Raw genomic sequence first — 23,696 nt, 5'->3', positions numbered from 1 at the left:
AAAAAATCCAAAGCAAGGTATGGCAATCTTGGTTACACAGGTGGAGCTATACTCCTGAATTTGGCCTTTAAAATATACTTTGTGTACTTTAATTTCACTCTAGTCAAAATGAATCACACAACTGGGCTAACAGCCTGAATCTTTTCAAAAAAACAAAAAAAAACAAAAAACCAGAGCAATGAAAACCAAAACTGAATAACCCAGAAGGTGTAATGCAATCCGACTGACTGCAGAACTACAACCTAGTTGTAGTTTTGATATTAAACTCAGGGGCAACTTAGTTTTGCAGCACTTTTGTTTTATTACTAAAAGTTGGATTAAACTTGTGCCATGTTAATACATTTCTTATACTCAAGACCAAATACTTAGTTTGCACATACTGGCCCTAGTAAGCGTTACCTTATAAAAATTACAGTGCAATAGACTAGAGGATATTTATGTCTACAAGACATGAGACTACCTTCAAAAGTCAAGTCACTTAACCAACTTTAGCACAATGCTAGATAACTTCTGCCAGCTCCAGTTCACAGCTAACCATTACACTGGCTCTTGTTTAAATGCTATTCCTGTGGAGCTCGGGCCTGAAGCGCTGACTACAAATGGCAGGTCAGTCACAGTGGCTTTCAGAGAGTCAGTGTAGTTGGTTTTGGCCATCCACACCTGTCGGCGGAGGGCCACAGAGGCGGACATGATCCTTCCGGACAGTTCTGCCTGGTGCGAGGACAACTGCAAGGTGAACTGTCCGATGAGCTTCAGTTCATTGAGAACTTCCACAAACCGCTGGGCAGGGTGATCCTCTGTGATCTCCACCAGCAGGTTTCTCTGGTAGTCTGACAGGTAGTGCAGGTAGTTGGCCGTCTTGGCCAGCATACCGGCCGTTTGGTACATCTTCTCCACAACCGTCTCAGTGAAATGCCACTGCTCAGCACCAGCCTGGCTCTCCTTGGTCTCTGGGGGCTTCACTGCCTGGAAGATGGCCGACATTAAGCACTTGACTTGGGGCATGTGGTCGTAAACTCGAGACTGGCAGTCGTGAAGCCTGTACATCTTGGGGAAGACTTCCCTGTAGGGCTCGGAGCTGGCCGGGTTCTGCCAGCTACTCCGGACCAGGTCTTCGAACTCCGGCAGCATGGTGGGGTGCGGCGGGCTGCACGGGTTCACTGATGTGCTGGGGAAATCGATGCCAAGGCACCTGGCAGCTCGGACAATGAGGCTCTGCAGCTCCTTGGCCGCAAGCAAATCCTGATTAGAGATGGAGGTCTCAACCGACTGAGAGGCCTCTCCTTCCCCGTTGCTGAGAGGCCTTGAGGCAGATGAGATGGAGAATGTCTCCTCCTCTTTGACGATGGTTCTGTGGATGGACTCCGTCACAAGCTGCTCACCTGTCACACCAGGCACATCGCTCTGCGGTTCTTGAGACGAAGTTGCCTGGAAGACAGAAGGAGGGGGATGGGTGGGGACTGACGAAGCTGCCTCTGTACCTCTGCACTCCAGAGCCTCAATGCGTTTTTCTAGAAGAGCCCACTGTAGCTGCTGGGCCTCCAACTTCTGCTGGACAAGCGCCACCAGCTCCCCGTGCCTCCTTTCCGCCCTGCTGCCTCGTCGGGACTCTCTCTGAGATCTTCTCCCCGTGTCGGAGGCACACGAGTCATCGGAGCTCCAGCACTGAGAGGATGAAGAAGACGAGGAAGAATGTCTCCGCCGGTGTGTAACATGGCGCCGTTTGGTACGCTTGGGGCACCGGGAGCGGTAAGATGAAAAACGGTGTCGCTTGGAACCGGTTTTCAGACCATGAGAACCTGGCTGGCTCATGGAGGGGTTGGAGTCTGCAGGCTGCTGGATGGCCAGCTGAGACAGGAAGGAACCTTTAGCTATGCTGCCGCTGGTCCCCGTTTGAGACGTGGGCGGTGAGAGGATGGTGAACATCACCGGCATGGCGGATGAATGGGCGGGTGTGGACATAAGGAGATGGGGCGGGGGCACGGCAGGGACCGGGTCCTTCTTTGGTTGTGGTTCGCCCGCAGAAGACGACGTGGTCTCGGGCTTGGGCTGAAGCTCGGACTGGACCGCCTCTGTGTGCTTCCTCTGCTGGCTTTCACGATGCATCACCTCCTGGACTTTGGTCAGCCGATTGATACAGGTACTCCAGTCCAGCTTGGCGCAGTTGGGGCATTTGCCGTACTCCAGTACCGCCTCCTTGGCGTGCTGGATGCCCAGACAGTGGAGGCACAGCTCGTGGGTGTCTTTGATGGGAATCTTGTGCTTGCGACAGGTGCACCAAGTGAATCTTGGGGAAGAAGTTGCCATTGCTCACAGATGGCTTGTCAACAGTCCGGATCAGAAGAGTTGTTGGCTAATATTTAGTGAAACTCCTGCAGAAAACAAAGACAAATATATACTCACAGATGCCATTGTGTATGACAGAACGCAACTGCAGTATTCTCCAGATATCAACACAAACATGCATAGAGGGTCGATTACCTCTAGCAGGAAGGATGCTGCTGAGCTTTTCCTTATTTACATGCACATTAGACATTAACTAGCTGAGCTAAGGTCTACGTTATACTTGCCGTTCATTGCATGCACAATAAGCAACACGAATGCCTCATCATCAGGGGAAGGGCGGAGGAAGACATGAAGGAACAAATCCGCACGTCTTTGTAGCCCATTCCTCCCCCGCCCCGATGTTGTTGATGCGAAACTAGGACAACGCTAACACAACACAACAAGGTGCATTTTAGGAGTGAGTGAATTACCTGTAAAGAAAACAGCTTGAACTGCACGAACACTTGCCGACTTTTCACTGTGTCAACGTTTACGAGACAAAAACAACCGTGTTTGCAAGCTGCAAAACGCATGTGGAGAGAGTCGTCCCCACTCCCCTCCTTTCCCCATCTCCTTATACCGTCGCCTACGTCATCTCTGTGCGACGGGCCGAGAGACTGCTTGATTTCACTGATCATTCACGTCCTAAACGACGTTTAGGAGAAGCAGAGAAGTCTTCAGCAGAGAAGTTTTTTTGCAGCAACACCATGATGCTGAATTAATTTATTCATCCATACTGAAACCATCAGGCATCACACCATGATTCTGATGATTAGACACTTTTTGTTGCAGACAAACAAGACACCTGAGTCTTAATAAAGTTCAGTATCTAGACAGTCATATGAAAAAGGGTTTGTGAACTTGCCTACATCTGTTATATTAGTTTATGGATTACATTGTCCTCTATACGTTTGTGAAATTTCTACAACTTTCTGAACTTATGAAACCCTTTCAAAACCCATTAGATGCACTAATAAAATGCATGGACATCAAGGTGATACAAGGTTATCCAAATAAATAAAATGGTATTATTCTGTGTAATTGTACACATGCTTGTGGCCTATAACGTACCAGTCGGTATTTGTAGAAGTCTCTCCTACAGTTGGAAACCTCACATCACTGTTTCAAATGTGTAATGTCATACATATGTGCTGACGGAGCTGCTTCACACACCATGATTGGGAGACAGTTGACAACACGATGTTTTTACATCCAAATGAGATTTATTTTCTGCCAGTGCTCTCAGGTCCACACCAGAATATCCACACAAAATCAACCCAAGCAGGCCGACTGCAACGGACCTATTTCCCATAAGACAGCTTTGGAAGCAGAGCAAAGCTTTCTCATTTCTGAATGTAGAAAACAGTAAAATGGTCACCAATACAAAAGGTCGAACTGTCCTGGGACACAGGATTACCACTCTGAACTGGAAGTCAGTGCTATTCCCCATTACACTTGATGGCGAACACACCGACAAACCACCAAATATAAAAGAAACAGGTGAGGCATTCCATTTTTAGTTTCCATTTTGTACTTTTCCACTTTTCTTAGGACCACTTGATTTCCAGTTGTTATTTTTAAATTTCTTCTGAACACTGCCACCCTGCACCTGAAAGACACATAGATAAGACTTTATTGATCTCTTTGGGGAAATTCAGGTGCCACAGCAGCAATTGGCTGCTGTGGCAAAGGATTAAGTAAAGGATTAAGTATGTGTCAAGTACAATGTAATAAAATTAAATTGGTACTGAAATAAAATACAGATAATGTACATAATATACAGTATACAATACAGTATATACCAGTATCAGCTGTCAGTGCTGCAATAAACAAGATTAAAAAGCAGAAATAGTTTTACATCAAGGATAAAATTTCTCTACTTCCAACAACGTTGGCGAGCGTTGACAAACTGGATTCCACGCGGTAAAATGTTAGCGAAGAAGCTACAGACCTTCCTGCGTTTCTGCAGCACCTGCTTGTCCACTTCCATTTCCTCATCCTCATCTGTTTGAAAGTCGTCTTCCTTCCTCGTTTCATTCTCCATACTCTCTTCTGCCAGCTTTTTCAGAGAGAAAACAGATGCTACGAGAAAAGAAAAAAAAAAAAAAAAGCAACAACATGCCAATGCATTACTCTTTAAGTGAAATTATAACCCTTAAAAGTTTGCGTAACTAAACTTTATCCGCATTCTCTCACTCAGTGATCTGGACTCGTGCTGCGGAGAGTCTTGAGTCGGCAGCTTTCCACTCCGACTAAATACCAGACTGTCTGCTCACTAATTGGCCCAAACCCTCTGATTAAAGTTGTGCTAATCAGTGAAATCACCTGGTGTAGTGTTTGGTTGGAATGGAAACCTGTAGGTTCTCAATTCTCACCGTGGGGTCCGGGGACCACCAGGGGTCCTTGAGGGGGTTCCAGGGGGTCCCCAGCAAATTGATGAATTGTTAAACTTCACCATTATTTCATTTACAAGAGGTTAACACAATTAGAGAATGTAGAAGAATTACTATGTTGATCATAGTTTGACTGTTATCTCTCTACCTACAATACAGACAGTCGTGGGATTCTGGACAAAATCATTATCTAACAATACAAATATTATCAGATTTGGGTCCGAGAGACAAAATCTCATCAATTGGGGGTCTGTTGGGTCCTTGATATGAAAAAGGTTGAGAATCACTGCTCTAAACCAAGTGGACAAGGAGGATATCTACAGTGTGTGTGTGTGTGTGTGCGCGCCTGTGTGTGTGTGTGACAGATACTGACAAGGATAGAGGTCGCTCATGCTGTCGTCCGTGTCGCTGTCATCCTCATCGTTGGACGAAGGTTCCCACAGTTTGCTCCCACGCTGCGAGCCGCTCCCCCACTTCACCTCCTCTCCTCTGTCTTTGGGCCTTTTTTGTTTGAGTCTGGCCGGAACAAATTCAACCCCCTGTCGCACGCACTCTTCATCTGGGGCGGGAGGAAAACAGACATGTCAGTGCTGAAATGACACTGCGCTCCATCCATGTTTGACAATGGTTCATTTTAAAAACTCATATTAATAATAAAACTTCTATTTTACTGAGTTGGAACTCTCTTTTGGATCACAAAGTAACTTCTCACATGCACAGCATAGGACATGAATTGTCTAAAACTCTTTGATGAAGCTCCCTTCCATTTGTTTTTCAGTTCACAACTAAGTCAAGACTCTTTGTTTCTTGATTTCAGAGAGGTTCATATAGCCGAATATGACTACAGCAATGGCAAAATTTGTTCTGCATTCAGAAACATTCACTATTCTTTCCCATAGTCAGAAATGAGAGTTTGTCATATTCCATAATGTGTGAGGTAGCACCAAAATAAAGCTCCATAAAGAATGAACTGGAAAAGGCTACATTGCTGGATAAAAACTGATAGCAATACTATAGTATAAAGCTAAGATGGATGTTAAACTTGTGACAACATTGTATCAGCAATTCATTCTTCATAAAGCAGCTCCCAGTGGCATATCAGTATAAAATCAGAGATTATAGTTTTGTTTTTTTGAGATAAATTTGTTCATATTGGCATATTATTGTGACTCGACTAACGCCTGACTGATAATGGTGTGCCAATGTTACTGTATGATAAATGGTTATTTTCAGGGTTTTATATACATATACTGTACACTAGACCTTTGTGAAGAAAATACAACTCAAAACAAAATCCCAGAAAAAGTGTGTTTTATAATTTTGGTCAAGGTTGGGTCTGGAGAGGATAATGATAAATCATGTTAAGTACAAAAACAATAGCACAGAAATAAATCGTTTTCAGCAGATGCATCAAATATATTTAATTTTCTTTCCCAATTATTAGCATCAAACCTAAAAGTCTGTATGAGTTGGACCCTAGATTTGTCTGTTCTGTAATATCTATCTTGTTAAATGGAGCGGGGCGATGGAGAGAAATCAGTATGAGAAACCACAAGTGAATAATATCCCCTATAAGTAAGTGCCATGCGTGTGGGAAAGTAATGCAGTTACATTTGGAAAGGGCCTTTTTGAAGCGTTTCCCGCTGACATGCCTCAGGACGTGGTGCGGCTGCCGGTTGAGGTGTCTGAGGGTCAGCTTACAGAAGAGCTGGTTGCTGGGAAACAGACAAGAACATCAGCAAACACGTATCACCAAGCATGAAGCTAGTTTAAGACTAGTCTCAGCCTTAGACTGGTCTTAGATTCTCAGGTTGGACTAGGCTAATTAAGACTGTCTGTTACTTAAAGTTAGCCACCTTCCCCCCTGGCTAATCTTGAGTTAAGAACTTTGTTGTTATGGCAACGAGTTGGCCTAACTGTCGGAGTGGGAAGTTTAAAAACTGAAGTGATTTCATTCAAGATGGCAAATCTTTGGTTTTTGGAAAGACCTGAAGAAGGGAGAGAGTGTTTAGAAACAGAAACAACCCAATTAGAGATCTACAACAATAAAGAAGTAGTAGGAACAGGTAAGTATAAGTGTTTATAGCAAGTTTTGACATTTAAGTCTATTCATCAGTAACAAACTGATTACTCCTATCATTCACTACCATTTATATTCCCACAATGAAACACAAGCAGATGCTACTACTTTGTGCTTACTGACACAAAACCGTGACAAGATACAAACAGATTAATTTGTGAGCCAAGAGTCTTCTTACGGTTGTTTTGTGCTCGGCACAATATGTGGCTCATACTGGCTGTAGCTGAAGTCTGAAGCAGCGGTCAGCTTCTGGTATTTCTTCCCTTTGATGAAGCTCTGCAGCTCTGCCAGGCTGCAGGGAAACTCGTGGCCATTTAGTGTGCATCTGATCTGAAAAACGACGAAACGGGTGAGACGAGGAAGCTTAATGGTGTTTATCGTCTAGCTTGGAGAATAAATATAACTGGTCAGCATCCACAGGTGATTCAGTCATGGCCAGTAAATCTAGCCGCACACACTGCCTTAATGTGTGGCTAACAAGCAGCAGCTAAATTAGCTACACGGCTAGCTTCAAGTCTACTTTTGTACAAAACAATGTCATTTGCTCTATAACCTTCTTGTCATCTGTAAGCTGGAGCGATGGGTGGTTGAGAAGAAACGCTTTGAGGTCTGCGGGCAAATCTTCCATTGCTGAGAAATACTTCCAAGCACGGATCTTTCAATATTTTGGTTTTACCCCTGACGGGAAATGTCTACACGTGGTAGACTGCGCAGGCGCACTGTGTATTGGTATTTCACGATATCTTGGCCAAGGAGGTTGGCGCCATCCACTGATCAAAGCCAGCTTGGTCAGACAAATAAAAACTGTGATATGAGGTGATTTTATCAATCACTAACCTATGATTAAATCAGTTTGAGCAAACAGAATAAAAGTTAAGATTAGGCTTTGGGAAAAATTACAACAAAACATTGAACCCATGGCCAAGTCTAAATAATACATAGTACACTGCAAATTTGTTGTATTATAATCCAGATCCGTCGGCGTATGTTTAAACCCGTGCATCTGTGACTATAAAACTAAGTGTGTCGTCTTTTCTGAGACGGTACATACTAGTATTTTGCACATTGCATTTTGGCACATGACTGGGCAGACGCTACCAGCGGGTCCTGAGTCAGCTGACAGCATCTGACAGCTCGGAAGAAAACAGCGAGGACAGGAAACTAAGAGCGCTCACTCTGCCCCTATTTCCTGGTACCACAGATGTAATCGTGATTTGCGGCGGAATAAATACACGATGAAAACGGAAAAGCTGCGCTTGTATTCGAAACCGAGTACTACTATGTATCTTCTGGTAAAGCGACCAGGGTTTATTTGGACCAAATAACAAGCATAAGTGTTTCTTCTTCAAAGGCATAAACAATCTTTGCTCGGGAGGAGGAGGAAGCACCTTGGAAACTCCCATGATTCACCGCTCCAGTAAACAACTTACCCTCAACGTAAGCCAATGGCGTTACATCTAGAGCTACCCGGTCGGAGATCTGTCACCTGCGGCTGTAAGGGTTTACATAAATCCATCTAAAAATAAATTAGACATTCATCGGTACAATTTATTTCACTATCGCTGGATTTGGATTTGCAGTGTTGCAGTGTGGGCCGAGACCGACAGCAAGTAGCCGTTACCGTTATCCCAGTGGAACTTGCATTCACATCGTAGACGTGGGGTTCTTGCTCGTGCCGGGGGCTAGCTGGCAAGCTAAACCGCATAAAACTAACTAATTTGAGGCAAACACAAATTATAACAGACGTAAACAATGTCTGGACCAAATGGAGACCCCAACATCTCAATGGACGATGGTATTATCGACGACGAAGATGAATTCAGCGAAGAAGGTAACGAGCTAGCGTCTTCATTCACTGTAGCCAGTTGTATTGATTGCTGTCTGGCAACTTGTGATCTTGAGTCTCGAGCAAGTGTTAGTCATGGCAACAAGTCACCCGTTCCTTTATCATCTAGCTTCTAGGGCTGAACGATTTTGAAAAAATATGTAATCGCGATTATTTTGACTGATATTGCAATTGCGATATGATTTGCGATATTAGAGGGAATGATCTTTTTTACATCATTATTCTCATTTTTATTTAAAAACGTATTAAAATGATTATGGTGTGATTTTTGCGGGGATCTGTACCAAACTAAGATGTTTTCTTAAGTCTGTATTTTGACACACATTTGGCCTTTAACAAATATTGCGCCTCCTGCGATTTGAAAATAAAATTTCGATTAATTGTTCAGCCCTACTAGCTTTCTTTGCAGATTCAGACAGAGGTGTAACGTAGAGACTCGCAGCTTTGTTACACCCTACATCTTTTTAGTTTCAAAACCATCTCAAACTCATCCTCAGCTCCTTCTCTTCTCCCCTGACAGAATATGCTGCCATCAACACCATGCTCGACCAGATCAACTCCTGTCTGGACGACCTGGAGGAGCGCAACGACACCCTGAACGGCAAACTGCACGAACTGCTGGAGTCCAACCGGCAGGCCAGGCTGGAGTTCAGGGCCCAGCTGCAAGGTTCGGGCTCCACGGAGGAGCCCGCCGGTCCCGCGGACGGAGACCCCTCTCCGCCCGCCAGAGGAGACCTGGACGTGGACTCCGAGGACCAGAAGTGAAGGGCCAGCTGGGTGGATAGACCCGGGGTGAGATGAAGGGATAGGAGTATATAACAGTTATTTCAATCCTGATTTCTACCTGATGGACGATGACACTCATGCTTGATCTACACAGTCCATGCCTGTCTGAACTTTTCTGTAACTCTGCACCCTTACGAACAGAGACTTCAAAGTACCATGGCTGCATTTTGCACTGAACACAATCTGATTATGTTTTCTCTTCCTTTTTTTCTACACTGATGCTCGGTTTTCCTGAGGGGAATGTGGGGGGTTTGTCCAACCCTCCTGACGGCTCCTTTTTACACATTTTCCATTGAGCACACAACAGTTTGACTCCATTACCAGCTTGTTAAATCTATGTGAAAGGTCGCTGTTTTAAAAGCTGGCTCCCTCCATCCACCCTGTCCATTTTGCTCAGGCTGAAGTGGTTCATTTAGCTCTCCAGGCTGTATCATCTACCAGTGTCTCCCCATAGTGGGAGGGCATCTGAAATAATGGAGAATCCATTTAGTGTCGCGTCACTGATCTTTGCAGCTGTGTAACTGTGTTTCATCCCAGAAAGTAAATATGCAACTTTTCCAGATGTCTACCAGTTCTGTCTAAGACAATGTATTATAGATATTGTTTGATGTGCAGTATGAGAGTGCAAATTTATGCCCTGTTGTCCTGTTCATTGTCATGATCCTGCTGTTCTTGACATGTTAGTGAAGCAGTCTGAAAATAGTGTTTGTGTATATCTGCAGTGCTGGAAAATACAGCCAAATACCAAAAAGTTACAATAAGCATTAAGTAGAGACGCTGCAACTGTCAAAGTGTGGGAATTGTCAGACATTTTAATATAAATTAAAATGACCCCAAAACAGAAAACAAACATCCAAAAATACATGAAACTTCCAGCAGTTAGAAAACATCACTGTTTGTTCATCTCAGTTTTGTCAGTTGCTGAATAAAAATACAATAGGAAATGTACAGCTTTGTTTGAAATTATCCTTTTAGATGTCTGTTTCTCTCCCGTTCCTTTCCGTTTAAGAGCCAGACGGGAAGAAGACCTCGCCGCAGCTCCAGACACCGCTCTCTTCACTGCACTGTGCACAATTTAGGCTACAACCGGCAAAATATTTTCCCTCCTTGTTCCTTCAGACAGAACGTAACGTGACACTGATCAAGTGACAGCGGTCACTATGACAACAAGGGATCGCTACATAGGTTGTCAGTCTACCGTGGTTTTAAATATCCGTCTCTATCGTTAGGATAATATGTCTCCAAAACGGCTTTACTGGTCATGAAGAAAGAACAAATGCATCCTCATCTATGCCTGGTGGTGACATGTGACTGCTGAAATGCATTTGTATAATCTGTAAATATGGGTTAAACTGTTCTATTGTATGTTATTGGTGCTTGTAATCAGAGCTGCGGGTTAAAAGGATCCTAGGTTTGCTACATTAAATGCCAACAGACACTTTATCATGATCTTTTACATGCAATTAATATTGGGACCATTCAACTCAAAAACTGTGATTCCACCTGTCCAGTGTATAGGAACAAATACAACTTAAATAAGAAAAAAAAATCAATGCAACAATAAAATGGAGGAAAACAAGCACAAAGTACTACAAACTCATACAATCTGTCTGTGTTGTGAATGCTTGTGGAAGCGTCTTTATCCAGTCGATATGCCATTTAAGTCCAGGGAAATGTAAAAGGGAGGATTAATTTGTTCAAGTGTAGCCAAACTTGACAACTGGCCATGGAAAACATTTCCAACTGAACAAAACCCATTTACTCCTGTTAGATACACTCCATGCCAAAGACGATCTATTCAAGGCTAATGCTTTTATCTTTAAAAAGGTTCAATCTGGAGGACAGATTTGTCTTTTGGTTTTTTTTGAAGATGCAATCTGTAACTTTCAGGAAAAAAACACTTCTAGTCATTTAAGCTTAGGTTCTCATAAAATGCAGACTAGCCATTTTTAATAGTTGTTTTGATTTGAGTGGTTTTGAGTGGTTTTGTTTTGCTCCTTGGGCAATTAAAATGAAAGTTACAGATTGCATTGAGAATCAACTCACGACAGCAAGCAGCATATGCTTGCCTTACATTGCAAACATGCTACTTGACTATCTGATTAACAAGCTTTCCAGTTTTGATAAAAGCAATACTTGAGATATAGCACAACCTTTTGGAAATGCATGAGTAGCTTAGTTGATTCCTGGGGCACAGCATGTATAGTTTGAATTCAGAGCCTGGTTCTTAGCAGAAGCAATTCTCTTGTTGTGTTACTGATATGTTGATGAAGTTGCCTGCTGCAATACTGCCACAACCTCATCTAAGAGCTCCCATAAAGAATAGCCTACATCTGTTTTCACATGACGGTGTGCAGGTGAAGAAGGGTTTAGAGCTATTTTGCAGTCAATTCCTACACCATGTGTTGGGTTTCTTAGCTTCATAATACAAACAAGCTTTCCAATTCCCTTAGGATTTAGGCTGAACAAGTAGGCCAGCAAGAATGTGTGCAGTAGTACAGTTATAATGAGAAGGCAGCAGCTGCTGACAACACTTTTGCGCAAAACACTTCTTGAACCTCAAATTTCTAGAAATAATAAAAATATCAAGGATGATAAAATGTCAAGGACAATGTATACTTCAACAAAGCTAGGATCAGATTCAAGATTCAGCATTGCTCAACACTCAAGCAAAAGTACCATTTTACTTATCAATACATTTTTTTAAACAAAGTTGTCACCTGCTCAAACACTTAATTTGGTTCGACAGAGCTGTTACATTCTACATCTCATCTCACTACAAGCTTGTGCTACTTAGTTAGCAACGTGGAAAATGTCTTGACTATTCCATCATCATCATAGTCTTCTACACTTGTAGGTTAAATTATGTTAGCATCATTCATTTAGCGAGCTAGTGAACTAGCAGAAACTGACCGTCAGTTCCTCATCGTCCTCCTGATCCTTCAGGACAGCAGGGTGGGAAATTAACTTTTTGGTCAGCCAGCCAGTGGAGTGGATTACCAAAATCTACCAGCCACTCTTGTTTTTCAACCAACTGCATTTAAAAAAACACTGGACATTGTTCATTTTTCTATGCAATACCTTATTATTCTGGCAGGTAGAAAAAGCATACACCAACTTAAAAGCAAGTGGGGGACTTGCAAACTAAAAACAAACTTGACATTGAATTTACCAACTTTTTTAGAATTTTTGGAACACTGAAAATAACAGATTGGTTTTCCTGTTAATGGCACTGAGAGACTTATACATGCTATAATATCATCTCATTTTACTGTAATCTAATGGTGAGGCTGGGGCTTTGGACACAGTTTTCTAACTGGCTGGCGAAGTCAAGAGGCTTACCCACCACTGATGATTTTTACCCGCATTTGATGGGTGGCAGGTGTTAATTTCCCACCCTGGGAGAGCAATTCACACGAGAGGTTTTCCCCTCGCTGTTCTGCTTAACAGTCATGTTCCACACTGTATACCCATACCCATACCCATTTATTGTGGGTATGTGTTTAATTAAAAATTCCAACAATATGGAGAAGCTGGGTCGTTCACTTCTTGGTCTGTGATCCATGAAAGAGCGCATGGTAGATCCTCTTCCCATACTGAAAATCCTGTCCTAAGGTCGCGATTGTACCAAGTTTCCTCTCTGTCCCCATCTTTCCTGTGACTCAGCGTCTGCACGTGGCCCTCCCTGACCTCCTTTTGGGTGTGGCTTTTGCCTTCCCTGCACTGGCCTTCTTCCCTGGTGAAGCAGAAGCTTCTTTCTCCTCCTCTTCCTTAACGTTTTCGTCGGCCACCGCTGGCTGTGAGTCCGGCTCCTCTCCCTTGACGTCAGGCAGCTCGGCCGGACTCTCCTGAACGACAGAGGCCTGGGACGCGGTCTCCTCCCCCAACGTGTTGAGGCTGAGGTCCTGGTCTGTGCAGCCGGTGTCTGTGTCTGAGGCGGTGGTGAGGTCCTGCGGGTCTGAGGCGGGCGCTGGTTGTTTCTCGTCTTGCTGGGCGTCTGGCAGCAGCTTCAGTCGGGTGATCGTAACGATCGGCTGCATGGCCTGGAGGTTGGTCACTAAATCCATCTCACCGGAGGCAGGATTAGAACCAGAGACACTGTGGTTGCTGTTTTCATCCAAACAGTCTGTGATGGTTTCTGTTAAGGGCCTGAAGTTTTCCTCAGAGTTGCTGGCTATGAGAGATTCTCTGGAAGATGCTATAGCTTCATCATTTTGGCTGTGCAAGGCTCTGTACTTCTGAGAAGAGACAGCATAAAAAATACTGTATTTAGCTTCTGGGAATTTCTTAAGCATATACACACATTGGTGCATATCAGTCTTACATGTAGAGTAATGCAGACTGGCATTTTGAGAGCTTAGATATGATTGGATTGAAGCTTGGCAGTTCACTAGTCAGAATCAATACAACAGTAAGCAAGCTTCAGCCAAGGTGATCTGTCAAAATGCTTGACACAAAATATCAAAAGAACCACAGACATTTCATTGGGTGAGTGCCACGGATAATAAATAACACCAGCCATTCAGTGTGCCTCATTCAGTGTGAATGAGGAACATGGAAACACAAAAAGTCATGAAAACTAACCTTGAGGTTCTCAAAGTGCTTGAGGGATTTGCAGTGGGAGTGAAGGGCCGACGACTCAAAATGGTAGAACTTGTTGCAGAGACGGCAGAGAAAGCCAGCCACCGGAAGTAAAAAACTGGACCCTGGGGTGAAGAAGGTCAAAGACTAAAATTAACATTACAGAATAATAAGGAATGTGATCAGGAACACAAAAAAGGTAAGAGAACAGAGGAAGATTAATTTAGCTGTGATCACTGAAGAATTAGGAGCCGGTGAATGCTGTGAAAGGCGAGAGCTCGTCACTCACCGTAGACCGTGTCGGGGTCATACTGCTCATCATCCGCCATGTCCTTTAGGGTCACTTCTGTCAGGGAGGACCAGCCGTCCTGTACGAGGACACCACAGACACATTGTACAACCAAATTATGCTAAATTCACCAACTTTAAAGCTGCAATAAGCAACACTTTCTGACCACTAGAGGGTGACAGAAATTGCAACTAATTTGTAGATAAACTCACAGCTCCCACAAAGCATATTATGGAAGCAAAGAGATGCTTGACCTGTTTGTAGGAGCTTCCTTGGTCTCCATCATTCCTCTGTCCTTCGTCTCCCTCTTCCACCTCAGTGTCCTCCTCTTCCTCGTCCACCAGAAAGCCCTCGGTGTCCATGGCAGACAGCTTGGCCAAGGCCTCTGAACCCTCCGATTCCTGAAGCTAGTCAGCAGCAAGAAAAACTGAGTCAGGAGGTGCACCAGTGTGGCAAGGCAAACACTTTAATTCATCCTCACCTACGGGAAAACACTTGCTAATGTCTTTAAAATCGGGAACACAAACACAGAGACACACAGGCACACAAGATACCTCCTCCACTCTCTGCTTGTGCTCCTGGGACTGCATGTGCTCCACAAACAGCTGGGAGGTCCTGAAGTGTTTCTTGCAGACTGTGCAGGAGGGGCTTGCTGTTCGACTGGCGAGCTGCGGAGGGACGGACACCAGATCATCATGATTATTCCAACAGGGTGCCCGCACCCACTTGGACAGCAAATTTAAGGACTTCTCAATGACTTTCAAGGTCTTGTTTGGTGGAATTCAAGGACTCCAAATGGTCATGTTTTGAGGTAAGAGTTAGACTCATAGAGCCTCATGGTGAAATCCTTCATGTTAAGCCTGGGAAGTGCTGATCCAGAGAGCCGAGGCACACTGATGAATTTGGTAGCTATATTTGAGCCATTTTTGTATGTGTAATTAAGTACTGCTGGGCAATATAGTTGAAATCAATATCACAATAAGGATTGTTTTCTCAATATATCAATATATATATCACAATATGGCTGATGTATGTAAAATCACACGTTAAGTAATCAAATTAATGTTCATCCCACTGACCCAAATAGTAATGTTAGGGTGTGATGTCGAACTAAACAGAAATTTTCAAATAATACCCTTACCCTACCTCATTTTGTCAGTTTAAAAAAAAAAAAAAATTTGCTTGTTATCAATTTAGACAGCAGAATTGTGTCACGATATCCCAAAATCAGCATATAATCACAATATGATGAAAAAAACGCTAAAGGATAATATTGAATTATCGCCTAGCCCTGTAATTAAGTGAAGTTTCTGTACCCAACATCAACAGGATGTAAATATTTTTGTCCATGCTAGCATGGACAAGCTGTAAAGCAAGCAGCCTCTCACTTTGTGCTCCACGGTGCGGCGGTGGTCCATGACGTTACTGGTGAAGTGGGTTTGACAGGTGCCACACCAGCGCTGCAGGCCTGGTCTTTTCTCTCTGTAAATAATACAGACACAAACTATTCAAGACATGTAAGGGTCAGGGGGTTCGTTTACAAATACTTCCCTAAATTTAACTAAAAATATTTGACTGGGCACAAAAGAAATAAACTGCATACCCCATTCACTTTCACAAATAACTATAAATGGTTATTGAAACACCCACTTGTGTTGCATTCAATTTCTCAGTTCAATTATTTATTATAAGAAAATATGTCAAAGGCTAGTACACATAACTTCAGAAGTGCACACATCATCAAGAGGCATAACATCAACAGCATGATCTCTCAACTTTCTCTCAAACTATTCTGCTGTTTTCAAACAGCAGAATACAGCATCAGAATACAGTAAAGAAGCCAAATGCATATCTGTATATATGTGTGTGTGTGTAACACCGACCCGTCTCTTTGTGCTCCCTGTAGAGACTCCTGGACTCGGGGCAGCAGGGTGACCAGGCAGGCGTTGCTCATGTGCTGGATCTCCATCATCCTCTGCTGGTGGGAAATGCCATTCATATGACTCCTGAAGTTCTGAAAACACAGAACAAAACACAGGAGAGAAAATGAAAATTATACAATTAGAAAATGTAATCATTATGCCTTTCACAGCCAGTCCATCACACTCCCTCTGTGTGTATCTGTGTTCTACCTACTTGCTGGTTGTGGCAGGTAATACTGCAGAGGTAGCAGTAGAACTTGTTGGCTCCCTCCACCGCACCCTCCTTGCCTTCCTCCTGGTTGTCTGCTGGGGCCAAAGGGGCATCTTTGCCCTCTGGTGTCTCCTCTGGTGTCTCCTCTGGTGCCTCTTCTGGTGCCTCCTCTGGTGCCTCCTCTGGTGTCTCCTCTGGTGTCTCCTCTGGTGTCTCCTCTGGGTCCAAGTTAACCGGCTGGCTTTCCTCACTCAGCTTGCCAGACGGTGACGGGGCGGACGACTCGCTGTGCACCTACAGAGAGGTGGTGTAAACCAGACCTCGTTCCACTTATTGTGTACTTCTTAACCAGTGGCTATCCATTATAAATATTACACTGCACACCGTGTGTTTAAATTGTATCCCACGAGATATAGTGACAAAATGAGAGTGGGTTCAGTGTGGCTCAAGGCTCGTCTCACCTCAGCAGCTCTGCTCTCCTCCAGCGCCTCAACAGCCTCAGATCCTGCTGTGGAGCCCCCGTCCTCCAGGATGACACAGTCTGGGACAAGGACAAGAGAGACCAGCACAAACATGGGCGTTCAACTCAACAGATCCAAGCTGCACATATTTAGAGATTAATGCTTAACTCTCTAAACTAATCATTAGGTTTTTTCTGTTTTCTTTTTTTACCATCAGGCTGGCCATCCTCTGTGTCGTTGTTATACTCTGGAGAAAGGACTCCCTCATCAGACTCTGCAATAGTAATAATCTCAGCAACAGGCTGTTCCTTGGGCTCCTCTGACCTGAGAGAGAGAAAGTACAAGAGACACAGAGGGAGGAAAGGGGTGGGCAAATATAGTGGTTTAGGAACAGAGGAGATAGCATTTCGGTTTAGATAAGATGCAAAAAGTGCTAGAAGAATTAAATAAATTCCTTAAATCATCAGGAATAATAATTGTGATTAATAATCATGATTGCAATATCTAGCAAAATAATCAGGATTATACTTTTCCTACCATCTAATGCAGTAAATGTGTGAAACAAATCGTAAGATACTTTTTGGTATACAATTGTGACCAATTTTGTAATTTATAAAACTCCCTGAGTTTTCCAGTCTGGGATACACCTCTCAAAATTCCATGACCAGTCAAAACCCTGGGAAACAATCTGAAACACAAATAAAAATAGTGGCAGTACTCCTCTGTCCTCTGCTTCTTGACTGCAGGTTCTTCTATTGTCTCCTCCACAGTCTGTGTGGGCCCGTCTGCTCCTTCCACAGCTCCATCTGTGGGTTACAGACAAACACACTGCTAGCTGCACCGCTGCCTTTTCACACACATTCTCCTAAGAACACTAAAGCCATCGTTTATCTCGTCAAAGTGGTCAAATAACTAAAATCCTAGATTGAGGGTAGAACAGTAAGTGATAATTCTTTCTTTCAGACGTTACAGATTTCCTCTAGCCTTCCATCACAGACCTTGGGAACAAACAAAAAACATAACTCACAAAAAGAAACCTTCAATCAAGTATTCTACTTTATAGCATTTTGTGGAGGCAAACGCACAAGGAATGTAAACATGTGACATATCTATGACATTTAGCTCATGTTGAATCCTGAGGTGCCTGACAGAAAGCGGTTGACAGCAGCTTGGTGTGCCTGCTGGACTGCGGCTCTACCTGTTTCAGCTTTATCGTTGGTGTCACTGGTGCTGCTGGCTGCTGGTTGGCCGTCTGCGGTGCCCGCTGCCCTCTGCTCATTGTCCCTCTTCCTGTCTGTCTGGCGAGCTGCAAAGTCCTGCACACACAGCGAGACAGCGGGATTACAGAGACATGAACAGTGACCTGGCTAGTTTATACAAGGTTGGGATCAACACTGGCCCAATAAGAGACAGTGTAGAACATGTCATAACTGGATGTAATTGATTTTGATTGTGCATTAAAAAAAAATTTGTTTGGGTGTATGCAGGTTGTCAGAATACTGATTATTGCTTCCTAAATTTCAGAAAGATAAGCTCCTTCTTAATTTTACTGCAAGTTATTTACACGACTCAAATCTCACCATAATTCAGTGCTAATCATCATTTCGTTTCTGGTTCTTTGGGGCTGGTGAGAGGCAACAGTTGAGTATTCCCCACCGCATGAAGGTAATCGCATGAAGACTGGGGTTGACATTAGTTTGTCAGGCACATTACACAGTAAAGTCTAGGGAGGCTCCACTCTGTGTGTATTATCCTGAGCCTAGTTGTTGCACACGGTGGTAGCAGCACAGTTTTTCTGTTATTTAAATGAGTTTCATTTAATTAAAAATTATTTTTGGCTTTTGAATCATGCACAGTCTCCCATCTTTTGTCACCTACTGGAGCTAGTTTGACAACAGTCTTGTAAGCTAGTTGTCTCCCTTAGAGCCAAGTCTTAGTTCAAAGCCAGGACTTGAAACCAACAAACAACCACCATAATGTCCATAGTGTCATTTCACTTCTGCTTCACACAGTGCAACCTCAAATTGTTTTTCCTTACTACCTTTGCCTCTTAACTCATTAAAGCCAACTGGCACCATCAAAGCATTCCTCACTCATTCATCTTCGTCTGACACACGCTCCTTGTTGGGCTTATATTAAAAATGGTCTGATTAGTGTTTTACTCACTCGTTGAATTAAGGAACTGTAGTTTTATCAACAATGTTCAAGCGTAGTGACCACTGCAGCAGAGCCTAGAAAAACTACATACTGGCTGTAATTGATCCAGCAGCACTCTCGCTCTAAATTTGCACAAGCACTCTCGCACTGTTGGTTTCTCCTTTGCATGTCTATTTTTCTGTGCAAATGCAAGCAAAATGCTCGCACCATAGAGCCGTGACAGACTAGAGGAATGATGGGAAACCACGAGGGCCGAGAGTCCGCAGGTTTTCATTCAACCAAACACTAAAACACTACACCGTTAGCACACCTTCAACCAGAAGAGGGAACTTATTAGTGAAATCAGCCGGTGTTGTGTAAGGTTGGGCAACGGATATAAATAGGAAACAGTATTTACACTGGCGGATTCAGTGTATTGCCAATCCTCAATGAATTTGTCCAATCAGCCGACCCTGGTGTAGTGTTTGGCTGGAATGAAAACCTACATAGTCTTGGGCATCCATGGCACATCGCTGCCACTCCCTGGACTAGAGCACACACATCCATATTCCATTCAGTAGATAAACAGCAGAATAACGGCGCTCTAGTAATTACCGTGGTGGTGGTGGAGGAGGCGGAAGAGGAGGTGGTGGTGTTATTGTAGTAGCGAGCATGGGGGTGGAAGTGTCGAGCGGCTGGGAAGCCCATCATGGGGTTCTTCATGGCCACGCCCATGGGAACGGGTCCGAGCAGGGAGGACCGGGCCCCCGCCGCATAGAACTGACGGAACTGCTGTCCGCCCATCGCAAAGCCCCGCATGTTACCTGGATGGTAGGAGAGCATGATGTGAGACAGATGGGTTGGATCACATAAAGGCAGGGAAAGGAGGAGAGGCCGGATTAGTCAAATAAAATTACTGACCTTTGAAAATTGGTTGATTTCATGCTTTCATGCTTTAAATAGATCAGCTTTGAAACTGAGCGATAAAACCTCTCCCCCTAATGCAGTTTCTCTCCAAACACTGATTAGGTTGTGCTAATTTATGCAGGGGTTTAGCTACTGTCTGTTGCTACTGTCTTTAAACTGTAATTCTAGTTTTACCCTGCATCTGTTGCATCAGTAACGCCCCCTGCAGCATGGGGTTGGGGGCGATGATGGTCGTCTGAGTAGCCTGGCACAGGTTGACCATCCTGGGGGGAGGGGCTGCCTGGGGCGGCACGGAGATGGCTCTGGGCAGCAAATACACAGGAGAGAATCAATATGCATTGTTACTCCAACCAATCATTACACCATAAATAATTAAACGTCAGAAAAACTAGAAACTCACTGAGATTTGCAGCAAAGTGCAGGCAATCAATGACTAATTGCAGGACTCTGCAATTAGTCACAAATTTGGTGGCACCGATATTTTCATCCAGAGACGACTTCACACACACACAGTCATTAACATACCGCCTATTGAAATTAATGTGGTTGCGCTGTGCCATTGTGCTGTATAAAGTGGAAAACATGGATAATCTGCTACAATAGGTAATGAAGCAGGTCCATTTACATCCTTTTTATACACAAATTTGATTTGAGATTGGTTTATGCTGATGAGTTTAAACCTCTCTCACTATCATGCAATCATGAAGTGAATTCTCTTTTTTTTTTCAGCAAAAAGGTCTATCCCCGACCAACCAAGGCAGAGTTCTTTGCCTTATGACAAACCTGGACATTTATTTCACACACAACGAAACCAATTGATATGGGCTACTAGCAGGTCAAATCTCTGCAACAGTGTGTTTAAAAGGTAAGCAAGGTGGGCTGTAAACTGTAAATTTCAATAACCTCACTGTAACTGTGCAGTTCTGCTCCACAACACTGACCTCCAAAATAAGGCTCCGTTTATTGCATACCACATTAGTTTGCATTTTAGAAATCACCATGTCTGCATGTAAAGGCACTGAATCAGTTCAATAGGCCACTGGACATGGATACCTGCATTCTGATTATGAATAGGCTACTTTAAAATCTTTTTCCAGGCTGAAGTCCTGACCCTGGCAGAGTGACAGCAGCTCTGTCAACATGGACTGGCCTTTATCAGAAATCACCTAACTTACTTTCCTTAATGGCTTTAGAAATCACACAACACTATTTGACATATGAAGTATCAGGAAGGATACTGGGCATGTGGTTCTAGTCAACATTTTGCTTTGGCACCAATAACAAACCAACAAACCATGGACTAGGACCCACAGATATCCAGGTTAACGATATTTAAACAGGCGCAGGCCCAGCTGACCGGCTGGACTTGTCTCGCCCATCTCGACACACACTGCATTAGTATTTTTTAAAGGACACATAAGTCAAACTCCCAGAGATTTGCCTGGATGTTTTGGCCACACTGGTGCGACCAAAGGGATTAATTCATTGACTACTAGTAAAAAAATAAATAAAAATAAATTGTGATTAAATATCAAATTGTGATCAAATATCCCTGTGTTGCCAAGCTGGGAAAATATTAAGTTTAAATCAAAATACTGTCCAACAGTATTTAATTTGTTATTATCCCCAAACTGCACAATGCCATTTGTTATGGCAGCGCTACCAAAGCAGCAGCTGCCAACAGTATTTGTTTGATCCAGCGGGCCTCGCTAATCCCCGACCTCGAGTTACCGCTCTTACCGCTGAGCCTGGTGGTGGTGATGGGCCACATGATGCGCTGGAGGCGGCTGCGGCGGAGGAGGCGGAGGCTGCTGCTGGAAAAGTTGCTGCAGCTGCCGCAGGTGTTGGTGAAACTGTTGCTGTTGCTGTTGTTGCTGCTGCTGCTGCTGATGGATGTGTGGGTTGAACATCCCGCTGTTTGATCTCTGTCACACCGTAGTTGCGAGAACCGTGGCTGTGAGGTGCAAATGTTTTGGTACCTCTTACACGGAAGATCCCCGGATCTGAGGAAAACCAAAGACCTTTGACAAGCTGCTCCACTGTGAGAAAAAACTCTTATTGTGCAGACAGACATTTAATAATAGTGCGCATCTCTTGAGACAACAGGTCGCTCCACATTGGCTAGCGACAACCAAGGAATTCATGATGACAACTGATGTTAGCCAACAAGCTAACAATACTTTCTACTTGGCTCATCTACCAGTGGTTACCTCGCGCCATTACCAAACTTGGCAGAAGGTATTTTTTCATAACAGAACAGCTTCTTATCACAATCCAGTATCTTGATAGTGATCTAGCAGTCAATAAATGAATTGCACCTGCCGTGAAACGAGGGAAGCTAACATTAGCTGCCGCTGAGTGACTGAACCCAACAAGTTAGCTTAGCATAATATTCAACTGGCTAACTAAAAGAAAAACAAGCTGTGCTTCAGTTGCAAAACTTTCCTCGATTACGCTGTGTTACATACAGTTGTGGAGACTTACTTTTCAACGAGGAAAGCGACAATGGCTGTAAATATCCGCCGTAAACCACAGCACAGAGTGAAATAGTTCCTCTCAGTCTGGTGCAACTTGAGCTAGAAACCAGCCTCTGTGTTGGGAAAGTCTTCACTCCCTGTCGCCCTCTGCTGGCTGCGTTAAAAACTGACCGAGTGATAACAGGCTTGACGTCTACAGTACAAAATACACAACATAAACAAGTTGATATAGAAATTATATTGTAATACTTAGTTAAATCTGACGATGATTCATTTCCATTTAGAAGGGACCTGCGGGTGGGCTTCGAAAGTCTGGATTGGGTGTTTACACTGTTTTACTATGATGACTTTTTTGTTTTCTATGGTTTATATCAGTGTATTTTTTTTAAACGACGATTCTAGTAAATATCACGCAGCTAATTATTCGTGAGAAATTATGTAAAGTGGACTGGGCTTTTCTCAGAAATGGACCAACACGACGCCGATTGTTTTTTTCCCCCTATAACCTCTATGGGCGTCCGTCAAAGAGCACACATTTAACTATCAAGATAATTCACATCATGTTCCGGCCTGTGTCCTCTAGACAGGAACAGGGTAGGGGTGGGAAATCATCTCGCGCATGACCACAACTGTCTAAAAATAAAATAGAGGCTTTGCGGTTGTGTCACAGTCTCCTAGCAACCGGGGCTGGCACCATCATGACAGTCCATTAGAGAACAGTGGCTGGGCACAAATAATGGATATTTATATATATATATAACAATGAGGCTAAAAAGAAAACGAAGATATGTGTAAGGATGGACTTTTACAGAAAAGTTATATTTAAAACTGAATGGTATGAAAAGGTGGACTTGTTTCCAAATTTAGGTTACTGTGACAAACTGCCATGATGTCAGCCAAAGCCTCTACTCCAAAGGACTTGGAGCGGTAGCTTGATAAGAGCCAGCTCAGCTAATTTCGCTAAGCAACTAATGTTGTTAATGTTAACATGCAACTACTATCCATGTAATGAGAGCTACTGTGCAAAACAAGACAATTGTAATTAGCCAACCAGATATTTTGGATATCAGATAGGCCTATTTTAACTTATCACAAATAAACTATAGGCCATTATATAAACACAAAAACGGTCAGATATATCAGTGGTAGACAGGTCAGAAATTAACTGTCTGATTGGCACCGTTTAGACCAGTTTAGACATGTAATCAGCTGCTAGTCGTTGTTGCCTAAATCCTTTATATATAACAATGTATAGTAGAAGG

General features: G+C 43.5%; 3 protein-coding genes across 3 annotated transcripts; 1 reads left to right on the top strand and 2 right to left on the bottom strand.

Moving 5' to 3' along the window:
• Window positions 1-3,549: 3,549 nt before the first annotated feature.
• Window positions 3,550-7,492, bottom strand: surf2 (surfeit 2). Its single transcript, XM_071515658.1, has 6 exons — window positions 7,352-7,492; window positions 6,977-7,128; window positions 6,330-6,433; window positions 5,092-5,277; window positions 4,277-4,407; window positions 3,550-3,934 (listed from the first exon to the last, which is right to left on the bottom strand). Exons 1-6 carry the CDS (start codon window positions 7,424-7,426, stop codon window positions 3,842-3,844), a joined length of 741 nt encoding a protein of 246 aa, XP_071371759.1. The 5' UTR covers window positions 7,427-7,492; the 3' UTR covers window positions 3,550-3,841.
• Window positions 7,493-7,982: 490 nt separating this feature from the next.
• bbln (bublin coiled coil protein) lies at window positions 7,983-13,068 on the top strand. The gene is made up of 2 exons (XM_071515657.1): window positions 7,983-8,629; window positions 9,165-13,068. The coding sequence occupies exons 1-2, from the start codon at window positions 8,551-8,553 to the stop codon at window positions 9,407-9,409; spliced, it is 324 nt and encodes a 107-aa protein (XP_071371758.1). The 5' UTR covers window positions 7,983-8,550; the 3' UTR covers window positions 9,410-13,068.
• Window positions 13,069-13,074: 6 nt separating this feature from the next.
• ciz1a (cdkn1a interacting zinc finger protein 1a) lies at window positions 13,075-22,515 on the bottom strand. Its single transcript, XM_071515656.1, has 16 exons — window positions 22,442-22,515; window positions 21,698-21,960; window positions 20,132-20,259; window positions 19,646-19,854; window positions 18,093-18,210; window positions 17,613-17,700; window positions 17,106-17,218; window positions 16,895-16,974; window positions 16,437-16,727; window positions 16,184-16,314; window positions 15,689-15,782; window positions 14,855-14,968; window positions 14,555-14,707; window positions 14,301-14,379; window positions 14,015-14,136; window positions 13,075-13,668 (listed from the first exon to the last, which is right to left on the bottom strand). The coding sequence occupies exons 2-16, from the start codon at window positions 21,865-21,867 to the stop codon at window positions 13,093-13,095; spliced, it is 2,466 nt and encodes an 821-aa protein (XP_071371757.1). The 5' UTR covers window positions 21,868-21,960; window positions 22,442-22,515; the 3' UTR covers window positions 13,075-13,092.
• Between the last annotated feature and the right edge of the window lie 1,181 nt (window positions 22,516-23,696).

Source organism: Centroberyx affinis, unplaced genomic scaffold (genome assembly GCF_046629955.1).
Source record: "Centroberyx affinis isolate AG114_WGS23_722 - 3 ecotype Tasmania unplaced genomic scaffold, CSIRO-AGI_Caff_v1 ptg000363l_1, whole genome shotgun sequence".
Classification (NCBI taxonomy): Eukaryota; Metazoa; Chordata; class Actinopteri; order Beryciformes; family Berycidae; genus Centroberyx; species Centroberyx affinis.
This window is presented reverse-complemented; position numbering and strand designations above follow the sequence as displayed.